The sequence below is a fragment of the Phaenicophaeus curvirostris genome, chromosome 17 (assembly GCF_032191515.1).
Source record: "Phaenicophaeus curvirostris isolate KB17595 chromosome 17, BPBGC_Pcur_1.0, whole genome shotgun sequence".
Taxonomy (NCBI): Eukaryota; Metazoa; Chordata; class Aves; order Cuculiformes; family Cuculidae; genus Phaenicophaeus; species Phaenicophaeus curvirostris.
Genome location: NC_091408.1, coordinates 6013161 through 6030095, shown reverse-complemented (window position 1 = coordinate 6030095; position 16935 = coordinate 6013161). Strand labels below are relative to the sequence as shown.

Below are 16935 nucleotides of genomic sequence, written 5' to 3'. Positions count from 1 at the left end.
AGGCAGCAACCTTTGGGGTGCAGGAAAAGCAAGCCAATTCATCTCCAACACAGACTGCAACAGCAATACAACTTCCAGGTGCGAGATGCGATACTGATACAGGCAGAAGGCAGAATAGGAGAAAATTAATTGCCAGCAACACAGGGTGAGCTGGAAAGAGGACGAAGACAAGGGCATTGCTTTGAGCACTACCTCCTCTTCAGGTTGCATCACACTTTCTACTAAAGGGGGACAAGATCATAAAGCCCAGAGCCAGAATCAAACTTCCCAAAAGGAGGGGACAAGTTTAATTAATTTCTGCAGCCATAGGATTGGGGGTTAGGACCAAGCTTGCTGTATGTTCTCAGCTTGAGAGTCGGGAAGCTGGCTCCCACAGACCTCTGCCCAGAATCACACATCCCAGCAGCAAAGGCACCCAGATCCCCCAATCCCACTGCCTGCGCTGGGATGAGGGCACAACCCACAGAGGTGGACCATGGGCTGTCCTTTCTTTTTGTCCTACCTTTCTTTTGCTTTCACCTCCAGATCCCACAGTCCCCAGGCAGTGACACAAACCTGGCTCCAAACCCTGCTCTGGCAGCTTAGCAGCTCGGCTCTGGCCACACCGTGGCAGCATTCATTCGTATTGTACGCCACCGTAGAGGCTTTGCAAAACTCAGACCTGGATCTCAAATTCCCCCGGTGCCTGGAAGTCTTTTGCTCCTGGATTTGGGGCTGGAGCTGCTGGGAGTCAACATTGCAGCAGGTGGTCACAGCCCATGGAGATATGGCCAGCCAAGCCACAGGGAAGGACAGGAGATGCTGGATTAGGGTAGGGATAACTGCACAGCGTGGAGATGAGGGAGCCAGCATGGCTTGTGCCATGGACAGGAAGAACAGCAAATCTCCTACAGCTCATTTTGCTCTGACTTTGTCTTAGGGCAGCTAAGACAAAGCTCTGAAAAGCAAAGCTCAGCATTATAGCTCCTGGACAAGCCCTGTACTGTTGCCGGTGCAGGTGCATTGCTCCCTACAAGCATCAGTGCACAGTGCAGCAGAGCTGGGGCAGGAGAAAGGATCAGCATCTCCCATCTCAAAATGTTAACCCCATATCCTTGACTCCAGCAGGAGCTGCAGCCATGCCCTGCTGTCCTCATGCTGGCAACGAGGGAGGACGAACCTTCTTCAGGGTGAGAAAGACAGGAGGGAAGGACACACAAGGTCATGCATGCTTTACCTTGCAGACAGCTTTTCTCTGTTAAAGGGACTGATACATTTCTGTGATAGTGTTAACAGATTGCATTTAGGGCCAGATTTTTGCAGCAGGGCTGAGGTGTGAGCATGTCAGAGTCCAGAATCACACAGTATATTTGCAGCTGACCTCACCTCTCTTCTCGCATGAGATGTCCCAGCAGAGACAGCTCGTGCTGCTGGCAGGTGGTGCAGAGCCTACAGAGGGGACTGGATTGCCACCAAGATGCCACATGTGTTTCTTTTGGCAGGCAGGTCGTTCTGTGCTGGCACTTTCTGCTCCCGAAGGTGTGGAAGTGGCTGGGGTCTGCTGTCCTAGAACTGCTTGCAGGACTGCACTAAGGTGGAGGTGATGCTCTCTGGGCTTTCAGGAGTCCTTGATCAGCACATCCTCACCAAGGAGCAGGAGCCTCCATGACCCTCCAAGAGCTGTCTTCCAAATGGGCTTTGTTACCAGGAGGTGCCTATTCAGACAGGGTTGGAGCTGCTGCTCTCCCATCCTCATGGCTTTCCAATTTCACCTGGGAGAGGGTTTACACACAGGAATGGTTGGACTCGATGAGCCGGTGGGTCTTTTCCAACCTGGTGATTCTATGATTCTGTGATTCGCAGCATGCAGAGCTCTGGGATGCAGCCGGTCCTTGAAGCTCTCCCAGCAGCATCATGGCTGCAGCTCACGTATCTCTGGTAAAGCCTTCTGGAGGACAGCCTGGCCAAGCAGCAGCCATTGCCGTGAGTTTTTCACTCATCACACATCAGCCAGTGTGTTCAGAGCTTCCTCCTCTCTGTAGGAGGACTTTCAGGCCAGCAAAACTGGGGACTGAGCAAAAGGAGAGGCTCATGGGGAACAGGGAGCAGAGAAGGAGACAAACATAGCAGAGTCCATTTAAGAGAAATCGCGACATGTGAATCGGAGCCATCCCACCTTTTGGATCAAAACAGACACATTTGTACCCATGCTGCTTGGGGATGCATGGAGTTCATAGGCACAAAGGCATTGCACATCATCTGCCCCCAGCCTCAGGCATGTGCCCAAGTCCAAAGGAAAGCCATGGAAATGCAAGGATTCAGCCGAGCCCCAAGCTGAGGAAAGGGGGAGCCTGGGGGCAACAACCCCCAGCTCTGGTCGAGCAACAAGACCTAGCCATTGCCCAGTCCCTGCCACCTCTGCTCTCCCTCAAAACACCAAAAATGCAGATGATCACAAAGGTGGTGATTTCATGCAGCTGCAAAACACCCTCATGAGAAGGAGAAATGTGAAGTTCTGTTAAGAGCCACTGCAGGTTATAAAGCCATCGTACTTCGGGGGGAAATCCAGGGAAGGGAAAGAAATGCCCACAGGACAAGAGCAAGAGAAAGAGGAAGAAAAGGAAATAAAAATCATCATCATCATCAGGACACAACGACAGGACGAGAGACAGAGCACTTTCCATGGGCAGTTCCCCGTGGAAAAGGAGCCACCGTGTCCGTGTAATGCAAAACCCAGTGCCCTCCGGCTGGAGGGGGCAGCAGGTGCTGGGACTGGTTTGGCATCTCCTTGGGGTGAAGGGTCCAGTTATGAGCAGAAAACCCTGTAAGGGAAAGGGGAGAAAGGCTGGCCTTAGGAGCAGCATCTAGGATGAAGGACTTCCCATGTTGTAGAGAAGAATTTACAGGTGGGTGAGGTGGGCAGGTAGGTAGCCCTTATCCCTACCTAGAGATGGGACACTGAGGTGCTCTGTATGCAGTGCACACCCCAAAATATGTGTTGCATTGGAGACAAAACTTCTACCAAACCTCAGGGATATTGGGAGACCTGCTCTGGGCCAGCCAGGTGCTCCATGGCACAGCCAGGAGCACAGGGAAGGGATTGCACTCCATGCTGCTGAGGCCCAGGATGAGGAGCAAGATCCGTGCAGCTGCTAATCCTTTATCCTAAATAATCCTTCTGCTCAGGCAGGGAAAATCCCACTGAGACCAAGCTGAGTAAATGGCAAGATATGGTGAAGCAGAAACAAACACAGCAAATGTCAATGTTTTTTAACTTCTTATAGTTGTTTTTACAAGAATGGAAAGAAAAGACTCCAGATCTTTCCTAACTGGGCATGCAGCAGCCTGGAGGCCTCCCCACACTGTGAGTACCATCTTCTCAGCTTCTGCTACAAGAAGACCCACGTGCAGAAATCAAAGGTCGGTTCCCCATCCCACAGCCCCTGTGCCTTGAGACCATTGCAGGGGTTAACAGAAACATGTCAACTCACTCATCCGTATCTTTTTTGCTCTCCTCAATGAATGCAATAGACTCGGATCTAAGGCGGTTAGTCACTTCGTACGTACGCAGGGTGACTCCAAAAATATCCTCGTGGTACCGGCTGTCATCCTGAAACAGAGGATGGGAGAGGGGCAGTGGGAAAAAAAAGGAGTCTTTACAAACAGTTGGTGTTCCTGCGGCACCAGAAAGCTCTCGTAGTATGGGTAGGTACCAAATACACAGCAAATGTTCTGGGGTCTGTTGCAAGAACTGATGGGACAGGCAGGGCAGAGGGGTAGGAGCAAACAGGGAGGTGAAACGACCTTGGTTCCCAAAAGCACTTGTACTGGTGCTCAGCCCAGAACAGGCACCTTGTGGGAGCCCAGCACAAGCTGAGGGGGCTGCAGCCTGCAGCGAGCTCCTGCAAAGCAAGGTCACTTCCACTCAATGCCCAGAGCTTTGGAAGATCGCGCTCCCAACCTTGCCCAGGTGCAGGTAGCGTGGGTGGGAGCCGCAATCCGCCCCCAGCGCCCATCTCCTTGGTGCTGCCTGTTCTTAGGAGGAGGCAGCAGGTGCAGCGCCCGTGGCAGGAGTTCACATGGTGTCTCATAGTGCAGACACTACTCACCCGCAGCTTGCTGATGAAAGCGCCTGCCTCCTCCACCGACAGCTGGCCCTGCTGCCTCACGATGCGCTGAATAGTCTTGAGGACGTCCCCAGCCATGGTGACATCCCCGCAGACGTAGATGTGGCCTCCCTGCTCCTTCAGTGCTTTGAACACGGTTTGGGCCAGCTGCTCCTGTAACACGTCCTGCACGTATTTCTGAGAGAGGAGGAGGAGATGGGAGCTGAGATTAACTACAGCTTCTTGGCCCTATCCACCTGCGTGTTCCAGCCAGCTTTGTGTGGACCTTTGATGCAGCAGTGCCACGTGGCCGCCTCTTTGAGGAAGCACACCTGCACCTCGCAGCACCCACACCGATGGAAATAGATGTGGAAAGCAGCAAAGCATAGTTTTGCTCTCTCTTTTTCACACCTTCACCATATATCTCATTGCCAAGGTGGTGGGAATTTGGACCAGCTGTTTGTGCTGGCTCTGGGCCACCCCACCGGGTGACAACCCTCCTCACCCACCTGCTTGGGAGGACGTGCCTTTCCCCTCCTCATCTGCACCCACCTGCTGAGGGTGGTTGCTACCCTCCAGGGCAAAGCAGGAGCAATGTGGGCACACATTCAGGGATGGGATGTGCTTTGGGAAGGCGGTTGTGCTGGCAAGGACACAATCCTGCACACTTGTGCAACCACAGCACCCCAGGATATGAATCATAGAATCACAGAATCACCAGGATGGAAAAGACCCACCGGATCATCAAGTCCAGCCATTCCCATCAATCACTAAACCATGTCCCTCAGCACCTTGTCCACCTGTCTCTTAAACACCTCCAGGGAAGGTGACTCAACCCCCTCCCTGGTCAGCCTCTGCCAGTGCCCAATGACCCTTTCCGTGAAAAAATTTTTCCTAATGTCCAGCCTGAAGCCCTCCTGGCAGAGCTTGAGGCCATTCCCTCTCGTCCTGTCCCCTGTCACTTGGGAGAAGAGCCCAGCTCCCTCCTCTCTACAACCTCCTTTCAGGTAGTTGGAGAGAGCAATGAGGTCTCCCCTCAGCCTCCTCTTCTCCAGGCTAAACACCCCCAGCTCTCTCAGCCATTCCTTGTAAGACCTGTTCTCCAGCCCCTTCACCAGCTTCGTTGCTCTTCTCTGGACTCGCTCCAGAGCCTCAACATCCTTCTTGTGGTGAGGGGCCCAGAACTGAACACAGAATTCGAGGAGCGGTCTCACCAGGGCCGAGTACAGAGGGAGAAGAACCTCCCTGGACCTGCTGGCCACGCCATTTCTGATCCAAGCCAAGATGCCATTGGCCTTCTTGGCCACCTGGGCCACTGCTGGCTCATGTTCAGTCACTGTCAACCAACACCCCAAGGTCCCTCTCCTCCAGGCAGCTTTCCAGCCACACTTCTCCTAGTCTGTAGCAGCACAGGGTTGTTGTGCCCCATGTGCAGGACCCGGCATTTGGCCTTGTTAAACCTCCTGCCATTGGCTCTGTGGCTGTGCTGAGGAACTAGCACCTCTGCACCTTGTGTTCTCGCTGGCAAAAGCCACCCAGGGCTGCACACCAGGAGAAGAGCAGTGCCCACCACGCACCTTTGGTTTGTCTGGTTCCCGGGAGTAGGCTGTGTACAGCTCTCTGAAGACACCTTGGGTTTTGGCAAAGAGCGTCTCTTCTTTGTAAATGTGGTCGATCCTGGACTGCCGACAACCAAATACCAGGATCATAGGACAAGGCTTCAGACCTGGGGGAGAGAAGAGGGAATACAGTCAAGCCCCAGGGACTTGATTCCTGTTCCCTGCAAGCCACCTCCCTCTAGATCTGCCAGCAGACCCAGCACCCAGCCTGACACAGCCAGGAGCCCTCCCTGGCCAAACGGGGAAGGAGGAAAAACCAGCAAGGCGAAGGTAACTAATATGCTGCCTGAGCCAGGGCATGGCCTGGGGTTACAGAGCAGGGATACTTGTGCCAAGTTTTGGGGAGAAATTAAACTTTTTTTTCTCTCTAAATGGTCTAAATGCTCAGAGAAAAATGTATATTTTACATAAAAACAATGCCAGCTCTATAGTTAGAATCATAGAATGGTTTGAGTTGGAAGGGAACTTAAAGCCCATCCAGTACCGCATCCCTGCAGGGACACCTCCCACTGGATCAGGGGCTCCAAGCCCCATCCAACCTGGCCTTGAGCACCGCCAGGGATGGGGCAGCCACCACTGCTCTGGGCAACCTGGGCCAGGGCCTCCCCACCCTCACAGGAAAACATTTCTGCCTATGATCTCATGTCAGTCTCCTCTCTTTCAGCTGAAAACCATTCCTCCTCATCCCATCCCTGCTCTCCCTGATCAAGAGCCCCTCCCTAGCTTTCCTGCAGCCCAACTTTCTCAGCCTGTCCTTATACAGGAGGTGCTCCAGCCCTCAGATCATCTTGGTGGCCTCCTCTGGACTTGCTCCAACAGTTCCATGTCCTTCCTGTGCTGAGGACTCCAGAACTGAAGGCAGCACCCCAGGTGGGGTCTCACAAGAGCAGAGGGGCAGAACCCCTTCCCTCGTCCTGCTGGTCCTTCTGCTTTGGATGCAGCCCAGGGCACGGTTGGCTTTCTGGGCTGAGAGCGCACGTTGCTGGCTCATGTTGAGCTTTTCATCCACCAGCACTCCCAAGAGCTTTTCAGGGCTGCTCTCCATAGTTCTGCCATAAAACCTGTGAAGTTTTACAGGACTTCCAGGGAGTTTGTTTTGGGATTTTGGGCTGAGTCCAAGCCTACACTTGGACCAGCTGCTCCTTTAAGGAGCCCTTTGCCTTCCAGGGCAGGCTGGGCAGGAAACTGGATCCCCACACCACCAGCCCAAGCACTGCTTGAGATGAGCAACAGGAGAAACAAGCATCAACCCACCTTTGTGCTGGATTTCAAAGAGCCGCTGCTGCCAGAAGCTCCGGAAAGGTGCGATACCAGTGCCGGGGCCGATGAGGATGCAGGGCACCTGGGGATCCTGGGGCAGGTGGAACCCGGGTGCACTGCACATATTGGAGATGCCGATTAAACCCAGGCAGGATGCTCCATCCCTCCCCACTGCCCACAGCAAGAGACACCACTCAAAGAGGGAGGGGTAGAAAAAGAGGTGAAATCCCAGAAAGCAATAATTTAGCATGGAAGGTCTGCACTCAAGAGGAACCCATTTGTGCACAAGTGCAGCTCTGTTTTCTCTGCACCCTCAGTGCTTTGCAAAGAAGAATTGAGGGCAAATAGCTCATCCTGCTCATTCCAACTTTTTCACCCCTTGCCTTGTGTGGATTCACTTACCCTCTTACAAAACAGGGCACTATTTCATCACTCTGTATCCGATTGAGCCAAGAGGAGCAGACTCCGTGGTGGATTGGTCCTTCTCCATCTAGGAGGGAGAAAAGGAGGTCTGTGCTTGACACACCAGCCAACTAGTACAGTTGCTTCCCTTTCCAAAAGCCTTCCTGCTACTTTCCACATGAAGACCTCACTGAAAACTTAAGCATCTCTGCATCCTTCTTCCCCTGTGAGCTTAGTAGAAGCTTGGCACTTGGGTCCCTCTGTGGACCTATACAAGTTCAGCCAGGACCTAGACATGGGTTAGCTGGACCTTCATGGGAGTTAAGAATCACCCAACTTCTCTTTGGTCCTTTCTGGCAGAAGCAGCATCATGCTGTGGTGCTTCCAGACACAAGCCCTCCACGGCAGCCCCAGATGAATGGCCAGAGTCGTCCCCTGTGTCCTGTTTATGGCAGAGGGGATGGAGCCGTGTCCCTCTATACCAACACCAGGGATGCTTGGACGCATCACTGCTTGCACAGGTACAGAAACCTGATTATTTATAGCAGTGTGGATTACAGCGTGGGCAAAGAAATGATCCCATGGGGCAGCAGTGTCATGGGGTGAAGGAATCTATAGTCACTGCGATAGGTAGAAAGGCTTTAAAATAACATCTCTCTGCCAAAGCCTCATGGTGTTGCCCATGGGCTAATATTTTCCACACATATTGCTCCCCACACCGCGCCTGTCTCTGCTGAACCCTGCATGAGCATGGTACCTCTTGTGCGATAGGAGACCACGGCCACAGTGAGGTGGACCTCGCCTGGGTACATCTCCGGGGAGGAGCTGATAGAGTAGTAGCGTGGTTGGAGGAGGGGGAGCTGTGTGAGCAGCAGCGTGGAGGGCATCTGCACTGAGGGGAACTCCTCCAGCACCTCCACGATGGTGGGGTTCTTGGACCACTTCCATTCCTCATACTCCTGCAAACCCTGCAGCCAGGGAAAGAGGGAGGGAGGAGAGACCTGCAACATCGACCTCTTCCAAGCCAGGTGGCTCTACTGATATCCCACCAGGCCTAATGGCAACGCTGGGGTGGGCAGCAGTGAAGGCAGGCAGGAGGAGCCCTACTGTCATGGACTGAGTCTCAGCCTAACCACAGCATGAGACGGAAGTGCCCCGGGGATGTGGTTGTCCCCAGGGCTTTGAAGAACTTGGGGGTTTAGGATCTGAGACTTTACCTTGCTGAGGACCTGCAGACGTTTCTTCTCCTTGTCATTGGTGGCCAACAAAGCAAACTGCTGCAGCAGCAGGGGTGTGGGAGGGGTGGTGATGTCCAAATAGTACTTAAAAGCCTGGAAGATGGTGCATGGTGGGACACGGTTCTCGTCTGTCCAGTTACTGATGACACCTGCCAGTAAGGAATTCAGCACAACAATAGGATCAGTGGAGCATAAGAGCCACGATGGACAAATCCTTGCTTTCATTTCCCTTGCTCAGCTCTGAGGCAGCGAATGATGAAGAGCTGGAAAGAAGAGTCAGTAAGACATCCTCATGCTACCATGAGATGCTGTACAATGAACACAAACACAGAGCCTGATACTCCACCACCTTCAGCCTTGATCGCTGTTGTTTTCCATCTCCTGTTACACTGTGCATGGCAGCAGGGTATCAGACTTATCACCGAAACATGGTGTTGAGATGGTCCCTAACTCTTCTTTCCAGTCCTAAATATTGCTTTCCATGACACTATAAATGCCTTTATTTTTTCTGAAGAAGAAGGAAGATGTTTATCTTCTCCCCAGGGCTGTGCTCACCCTTCAAACCCTTGCTCTACACCCCAAATGCAGATAAACAATGGCTCCGGGCACAGGAAGGCTGAAGGAGGTGCTCCCAATCCAGGCAAATGCACCAGTGATATGGGAAATGATTTCTCCTATGGGCCACTTACCTCCCCAAGGAGCTACAAGAACCAGTACAAGGGATGGGTGAGAAGGAGAGAGGCCACCTCTGTGCTGAGGTGGCCCTGGTTACCTAGAGCCGTGTTCCTCTCCTCCAGGAGCTCCACCTTCACCAGCTGGTTGGCTGGAGGGGCATCTTCAAGCCTATCGATCAGGGCATTGACCAAGTCTTCATGGTTCCCTGGAAACACACCCAGGTGGTCCCCGGGCAGGTACTGCAGCTCCTGATGTCCATTGGTGTGGAGGCGCAGGAAAATTGTCAAGCGACTACAGGGAAAGGAGAAGAAGCAGGATGTGTTTTGGGAGAGTCCTTCAGGGAGCTGCTGAGCTCTGACCTCAAGACCTGCTGGGTGTGCTGGGCAGTGTTGGCATGTCCAAGCGCTGGTGCCCCACTGAGCACATCACCAAAGTGGCAGCAGGGAGCTAGAATTTCACTAGATAAGAAGGCAGGAAACACCCTTCACTAGGTTAATATGACCAGCCTTGGTTATAATCTGTACAAAAATGGTATCCACGTGACACTTAGGGGTCAAATGGTATTTGCAGCGCTGTGTGCAGGGTTGCTTGGGTGCACCACGAGTGTGTGCAGCTCCCAGGACAGCTACATCTCCTACCTGGACTTTGGGCTCTGCAGGTTCTGGCGTGCGATAAGCCGGGCTGCATAGACGCGTTTTTTGTGGATGCTGTACAGTCCTGAGGAGGAGAAGAGTCAGTGAAGGGATGCAGCAGAGCGTGGCCAAGGCAGACAGCTTCTCACTTTGGCAGGGCTGTTGGCCACCACCGTGGACTCAGCCCTTTGGACCAACGCTGGCTGATGCCAGCCACAGCGAGCAGACTGTGAGCTCAACCACCCTACTGCTCCCATCTCCTGCAAAGCTTCAGCAAGCCGGGCTAATCAAAAACCCCAGGGAGGAACCAAACAAGCGTCCCTTTTGTCAGTGACTGAGGAGGACTCTGAAACCACTTGCACGAGTCGCAGAAATGTGCCCTCACGTGCAGGCATGCACCTCTCGCTGCCAGTACCACCTGGCTTGTAGGAGAGTGCCTGAATTTGGGAAGAGCTAAGCCAGTGCGGCAGATCATCAGCTGCAGGAGCCGTGCTGAGGGGCCAGGTGTCGGTGGGCTGGACCTGCCATTGCACCGCAACGCTCAGCAGAGCGGCATTTGGACAGAGCAGTCTTGGAAAGCTCCCAGGTTTCCAGCTCTTTGCTTCAAAAAATGGGGTCAGGAGGAGGGAGACCAGATCATATCCCAACATCTCTGTTATAGAGACAGAGAGGGACCAGCCAGAGAGGTCTGAGATCATCAGAAACCACTCCTTGGGCCTGTGATGGAGGGGAAAAGCAAGACTGAAACGCAGTAATTTAGCACAGAATAAGGAGGAAACTTGGCCCCTTTGCCCCATTTGAGCACACTATGTATTCTCTTCCACCTGCCCCATGCCTAGATCCCATCTTCATACCTTGCGTGAGTTCTGGGGCTTCAGCCACGTAGGTCAGGCGAAATTTGCTCCTCTTCCAGCTCCGGTCGTTGCTGATGAGGGAGTTGTTTGCTTTCTCGATGTTGACGTCATCCCCCACGCAGAACACGTCACACGCTGCCTGCAGCACGCACCAGGCTCTCAGGCATCTCCCCGCTTCCCCTGGGCTTTCTGACCAAGCCTATGGCCCCCCTTTTCCCACCCCACCTCATTCAATACCTGGAGGAGTCGGCCCCAATGTTACAGGGCTATAGTGGTGGCCATGGGCATGTCTCATGGTGCCCTCCTTCCCCAGGCATCCAGGATAACACAGGAATTGCCTGTGTCAGCTCCACCAAAATATGAAGAACCACTTTATTGCAGGCGAGGGTGATGGATGGGTGTCCCAATGTAGGGGAGGAGAGGCTGGGTTTCGATCCAGCTCTAACCAGCAGCTTTGCTCCGTCCCTGAGCCCTTCTCCCCCTCTGGTCTTCCCTGGAGCATAAGGGAAGCGGGTTACCTTGAAGACCTTCTTGGCCCAGGTCCTGAAGGACTCCTCCTGGCCACAGAGCTCATCCCCTTCTCCCATGCGGAGGATCCTCTCTCCGCCCAGCTCCTCCAGGAGGGTGTCCACTGCCCGGGCAAAGGCGCAGAAATGGGGGTAAGCACGGGACCCCAGCCCAAACACAGAGAACCTGTGGAGAGGTGGCACAGCTGTGGCTACCAAGCTTGGAGGGACATCAACATCTTCCCCTTCCGCACCACCACAGCCAACACCAGTATGAGGGAGCATGGGGGGATCTTTGTGTTGCAAAAAACCATCATGTTTTAGGAAAGAGTGAGCTGTGCTAGGAGAAAGGGGCTCTGTACAGCACCAGCTCCTGCTCTGTCCCTTCTGCAGCAAGGAACTGCTGCCTCCTACCCCATCCTACTTACCTGACATTAGCCAAGGGCCCTGTGCTTTCAAAGTTGTCCCTGGAGTGAGGGCCATCGCTTGAGGATTTCCGTGCATCCGAGTAAGAGGAGACACTGTTGAAACGGACCTTGTAGCTCCTGTGAACAGCAACAACATCAATTATTAACTGGTGACAAATGTGCATTTTGTTCTCAAGGGTCTGCGTGCTCCGAAGGGACTGGACTGTGGAGGAGACCAAACCAGAGCACGTTCAAGCTCAGGGCTTGGTATTTCATGAGCAGGTACTGTGATCAGCAGCTAGAGCAGAGACATGTGCTCTCTCTTGGGGAAAACCCATAGCAGCCCATATACTGCATCCCCCCTCCGTGAGATCCTCCAGCCACCTCCCAGTGGGTTGACCCAGGTCCTGCCCACCACACTGTCCCCAGTGGTGCAGAGCTGACCTTTGGCTTTACCTGTCCTTCCCTGCTTGCACACAAGGTCAGGTCTATGTCTGAACAGATATTCTGAAGCTTTTTTTCATTCATAGGAAACAAAAATTAAAAAAAGGATTGAGAGAGGAGGGGATGAGGAGGGGGAAGGGGAGTGGAGAAAAAAAAAATCTGACAACAGCAGAAGTATTTCTGAATTGAAGCATCTTCAAAAATTGCTCTACACAAGAGTTTCTAAATATACTGCCGGAGCAATGAGGCAGTAGTGTGTGGATGAGTCACAGCAGACCTCCTGCAGCAGGCATGCCATGCAGAGGAGACAACCCCTGAGCAGAAGACCTGCCAGGGTCATAAAGACCCATGCTCCTCTTCTGCTCTGGAGCCTCCTCCTTTCTGCCCACACCTCTCGTGCTGTTCTGTTTCTCCATCTGGATGGACCCACTTCTTTCTCCGCTGTCCGTGGGCCATGTCCTCACCCCAGGTTACACAGTGAGGGCAGGGCAGCAAACTGCACTAGTTTAGATGAGCATGAAGCCCACGTTCCCCACCTGGGTGCAGGGCTGAGGGTCAGAGCAACAGCAGCTTTGGCTGAAATAAATAGATGGCAGGGTTGAAGGATAGGCTCCACCTGAACAGTGGGTCCTTAAATAGGAATGGATTATGAATGCCTCTGAAAACCCTTGGAAAACCCTGGCTGTAGGACAGAAGGAACCCAATATGCAACCACAGCAAAACCCCTTTGTTGTGGTCAGAGGGTGACAGCCACAGCACCCTGGCAGGCTCCTTGAGACACTGTGGCTTGCAGAGGCCACCAATCCCTCTGAGACTCTGTGGAGTCTCAGCCACCCCCAGCATCCCTGGTGGTCATGGAGCTGTGGGTCTGTGAGGTGCATGGGCAGGAGCTGCTCTCTCCAGCCCTCTCCTACAGAAACCATGTGGACGCTGCCCCTCTTCCTTGGATGGTTTCCTCCAGGATGCCTTTTCTCATTGCAAAAGCTTTTTTTTCATGCTTAACGTCAGCATCTCTTCCTCCCATCCAAAGCCATGACCTCTTGGCTTGTCCGGGGGGAAACGCAGGGAGTAATTTATTCCCTCCACCTCTGCAGTCACCTTTTCTGTATGTGAAGTCTGCTACTGCACTGCATTTGTCCCCTCTTCTCCAGATAAAATAGCTTTCACTCTTTTGATCTGTCCTCGCAGGTCACTGCGTCCAACACTCTGACTGCTTTTGCTGTTGGGTAACCAAGCCACAGGCTGTCCTGGCTCTTAGAAACTCCTGCCAGTGCTTTAAATTACATTTAGAGGTGACTGGGACAGCCAGCACTGAGCTCAGGTGCTTTTGTCCTCCTCAAATCTGCCTGGCTTGCTGCACGAGCACCTCGACACCCAACCCAATGTTGCACCAACCCAATCCCCAAAAGGGAACATCCTTGGGGTGAGAATCACATGCAAAATGCCCCTTCTCCATCCATACCCCTTCAGGGCAGTCTGCATGTCCTGTTTTGTCAGGTGTCCCCGTTAAGGCACAAGGCTATTAGAAACCCAGTGGGTTTTCAGCTGGTGAGCCCCGTGGGGATCCATCAGATGACTTGGAGAGCAAAGAGACCACTTTGCTGTGTCACCAGCAGTGGAGAGGCACAAACTGGTCCCTGCCCTGCCCACTCCACAGCCCCACCAGCACCGCTTTGTGCTGCTCAAGCAGAGAGTCAGGGTGGTTAAATTGCACTGAACTACTGGCCAATGCTAATTCACCCTTAATTAGGGAGCAGCCTTTTGTCAGTTGAAGTCACCACTATATGAACTCAGGAGAGACTCCAGAGCAGAGCAGTGTCCCAGTTAAGCAAAATACATTGTACTTAACAGCTAAGATAACAGGAGGCCCCAAATGATTAACACGTTGCTGGCTGCCCTCACTTTCCAGCCTCTGGGGCACGCAATGAGATGCTCAAGGCTCTACTTTCAACAGCGTGGGATTTTTCTAAAACGCAAACCTTGTCTCAGAGGTAACAGTTCCAGACTCACAAACATCACAGCCAGAATTTATAACAGCCCTTACTTTCCCATGAAAAGTTTTCACATGATCACACAGTCATAGGATGGTTTGGGTTGGAAGGTACCTTAAACCCCACCCAGTTCCATCCCCATGCAGGAGAAGGGACACCTCCTGCTGGATCAGGTTACTCAAAGCCCCATCCAGCCTGGCCTTGAACACCTCCAGGGATGGGGCAGCCACCACTGCTCTGGGCAACCTGGGCCAGGGCTTCCCCACCCTCACAGGAAAACATTTGTTCCCAAGATATCATCTCAATCTCCCCTCTTGCAGCTGAAAACCATTCCCCCTTGCCCTCATCCTGCCTTCGCTGATCAAGAGCCCCTCCCCAGCTTTCCTGGAGCCCCTTTCGGTACTGGAAGCTGCTCTAAGGTCTCCCTGTAATCTTCTCTCCTACATGATGCAGGGAGTCAAATGTGCTTCTCAAAGTCTCCCACACCTACACCTACATAGCTGGGAACTCCCTTCTGCCTCTAAGCCTTACTATTTTGGGCAGCCTCATCTCTCAGATTCGATTATTTTGGGGTAATTCCTGCTTTTATTTGTTTCTTTTTGTAGATGCCTGCCTCTTAGAGTTGAAAAGAAACCAGCCCAGGAAATTATAAGCTGGAGTCCACAGGCGTACCTGACTCAGTGCTTTTGACCCCCCTGGGACCTCTGCCTGCTCCATTCTCTGGTTCTCCAGGCAGATCCCATCCCCTGGACCTTTGCAAACTTAAAACCTGCGTGGGAATGTCACACTCCATTCTGAGAAGGGGAAAGCAGAGAGGCTGTGGGGCTGCCTGGCTGCTGGGGTTTTGAGTGGGAAAGGAGGGGTCTGGGGTGCTCTTACTTCCTCTCCTCCAGGTTGGAGTTGGGATTCTTCATCTCCATTAACGCACAGCCAAATTTCTACACAGAAAAGAGAAAAAAGGACATCAGTTTTGCCAGTCTCTGCAGGAAATGGAGCAGTGACCCACAGCTGGGCTGCAGCTCTGCTCTCTGCTTGCTCTTCCCGGCAGCCTGCAATGCTGGTGTCCAGGGCTGGACAAGGTCACAGCTCCCCAGCAGAGGGGTTGGCACCTTTAGTGTGACACTGATATCAGTTGTGCAGGACAAATTTAGCAACCTCTAAGTTATTTGTCTTGCAGCAGAGAATAAGTTAATGTCCCTGTTTCGGAGCAGGCTGAACGTAGGCAGGCACAGCACCAGGTAACACACAGCAGCTGGACCTTTTTTAGGTCATTCCAGCTCAGGCTGAGAATAAGACGATGCTCCTCCCCATCCCCCACTGCCTCTCCCCTGCCCACATCCCTGCTGGAGTCACCACACTCTGTCCTACCTCTCCATTCTCAGGGGGGTCTCCATTGCCGAAGGTGCTTGTGACCACCAGGACCATGGTTTCATGCTCTAGGTGCACGATGTCGTATTCGTCCATGGACATCACCTGGAAGTGACAGATGCTAGTAAAATGGGGCATCCACCACCAGCCAGTATCCTGGGGTTTATCCCAGTCCACCTGGGCATGGGAGCAACAAGTCCTCGTGGACTCCATGCGAGTGCAGTAGCAGAGATCTCCACACAGGGAGGATCAAGAGAACAGGAGCCTCAAGGGACATGGGGCTACCACCTGAGAGGCAGTATACATGTATAGAATCAGAAAATCATGGAAGGGTTTGGGTTTGAAGGGATCTCAAAGCCCATCCAGGTCCACCCCTGCCATGGGCAGGGACACCTCCCACTGGAACAGGTTGCTCCAAGCCCCAGCCAACCTGGCCTTGAACACCTCCAGGGATGGGACAGCCACCACTTCTCTGAGTAACCTGGGCCAGGGCCTCCCCACCCTCACAGCAAAACATTTCTTCCTAAGATCTCATCTCAATCTCCCCTCTTTCAGCTGAAAACTGTTCCCCTTGTGCTCTCCCTGCACTCCCTGATCAAGATCCCCTTCCCAGCTTTTCTGGAGTCCCTTTCAGTACGGAAGCTGCTCTAAGGTTTCCCCACAGCCTTCTCTTCTCCAGGCTGAACAACCCCAACTCTCTCAGCCTGTGCTCCAGCCCTCGTATCATCTCCGTGGCCTCCTGTGGACTCGCCCTAACAGATCCGTGTGAAAATTAGTTGAAAAAAATCCTGTGCAGGCTTCAATCCAGACCCACAAAGTCATATCCTGGGAGCTGCTGAAGACCCTTGGCAGCCAGGAAGATCCACATGCATTGAGCTGTGTATTTTCCAGCATGTATTTCCTTGGGCCAGCCAGATACACGCACAATCTTGCAGGGGCTGGGAGCTGGGACAATACCTTGGCATCAAAAGCATGCTTGAAGATTTCACACAGGGTTTTTGCATAGACCTGCGACTTCCCTGTCTCCGTGGCATACAGGATGGTAGCTTTGACTCTCTTGGCCATAGCCTGTCCCATCAGCTTGGCTGAGAACTTCACAGCTCTAGAAAGAAAGAATAAATCCTTGTAAGAGAGCTTGTTTTCTTGTCAGCACCTCTAGCCCAGACTATTCACACCCTTTGATTTATTATTAAACTAACAGCCTGCCCTAAAAAACACAGCATCCCTTTTTTGTTGTTAATGCCAAATAGGAAAGCTATGGAAGAGTCTGTCTGTCTTGACTTGTTGAAGCGGAAAACTAGATGGTGGGGAGCTTGAAGACAGTACCTGAATGGGTACAGGGAGAAAAATGCTAAACCAAGTGTGGAGGTGCTCTTTCTGCAGGGACAGAGAATCAGAAGAGTGAGGAGTGGCAGTTACTGAAAGCAGTGACCAGATAAGCTCAAAGGAGAAGC

General features: G+C 52.8%; 1 protein-coding gene across 5 annotated transcripts in view; it reads right to left on the bottom strand.

Moving 5' to 3' along the window:
• Positions 1-356: 356 nt before the first annotated feature.
• NOS1 (nitric oxide synthase 1) overlaps positions 357-16935 on the bottom strand; it is a 72159-nt gene continuing 55580 nt past the window's right edge. For 4 of the 5 annotated variants that reach the window (XM_069870828.1, XM_069870829.1, XM_069870830.1 and 1 more), the window contains exons 14-29: positions 16439-16583; positions 15482-15586; positions 14993-15051; positions 11700-11816; positions 11284-11458; positions 10766-10904; positions 9918-9996; positions 9377-9570; positions 8584-8753; positions 8124-8334; positions 7367-7454; positions 6959-7080; positions 5663-5811; positions 4089-4283; positions 3471-3589; positions 357-2801 (exon numbers count right to left, since the gene is read on the bottom strand). In XM_069870828.1, the coding sequence (XP_069726929.1) occupies positions 2786-2801; positions 3471-3589; positions 4089-4283; positions 5663-5811; positions 6959-7080; positions 7367-7454; positions 8124-8334; positions 8584-8753; positions 9377-9570; positions 9918-9996; positions 10766-10904; positions 11284-11458; positions 11700-11816; positions 14993-15051; positions 15482-15586; positions 16439-16583 (2083 nt within the window). In that variant the 3' untranslated portion in view covers positions 357-2785. Of the gene's footprint in view, positions 2802-3466; positions 3590-4088; positions 4284-5662; positions 5812-6958; positions 7081-7366; positions 7455-8123; positions 8335-8583; positions 8754-9376; positions 9571-9917; positions 9997-10765; positions 10905-11283; positions 11459-11699; positions 11817-14992; positions 15052-15481; positions 15587-16438; positions 16584-16935 lie in introns of those variants that run through there. The other variant, XM_069870831.1, reaches the window with a different exon arrangement.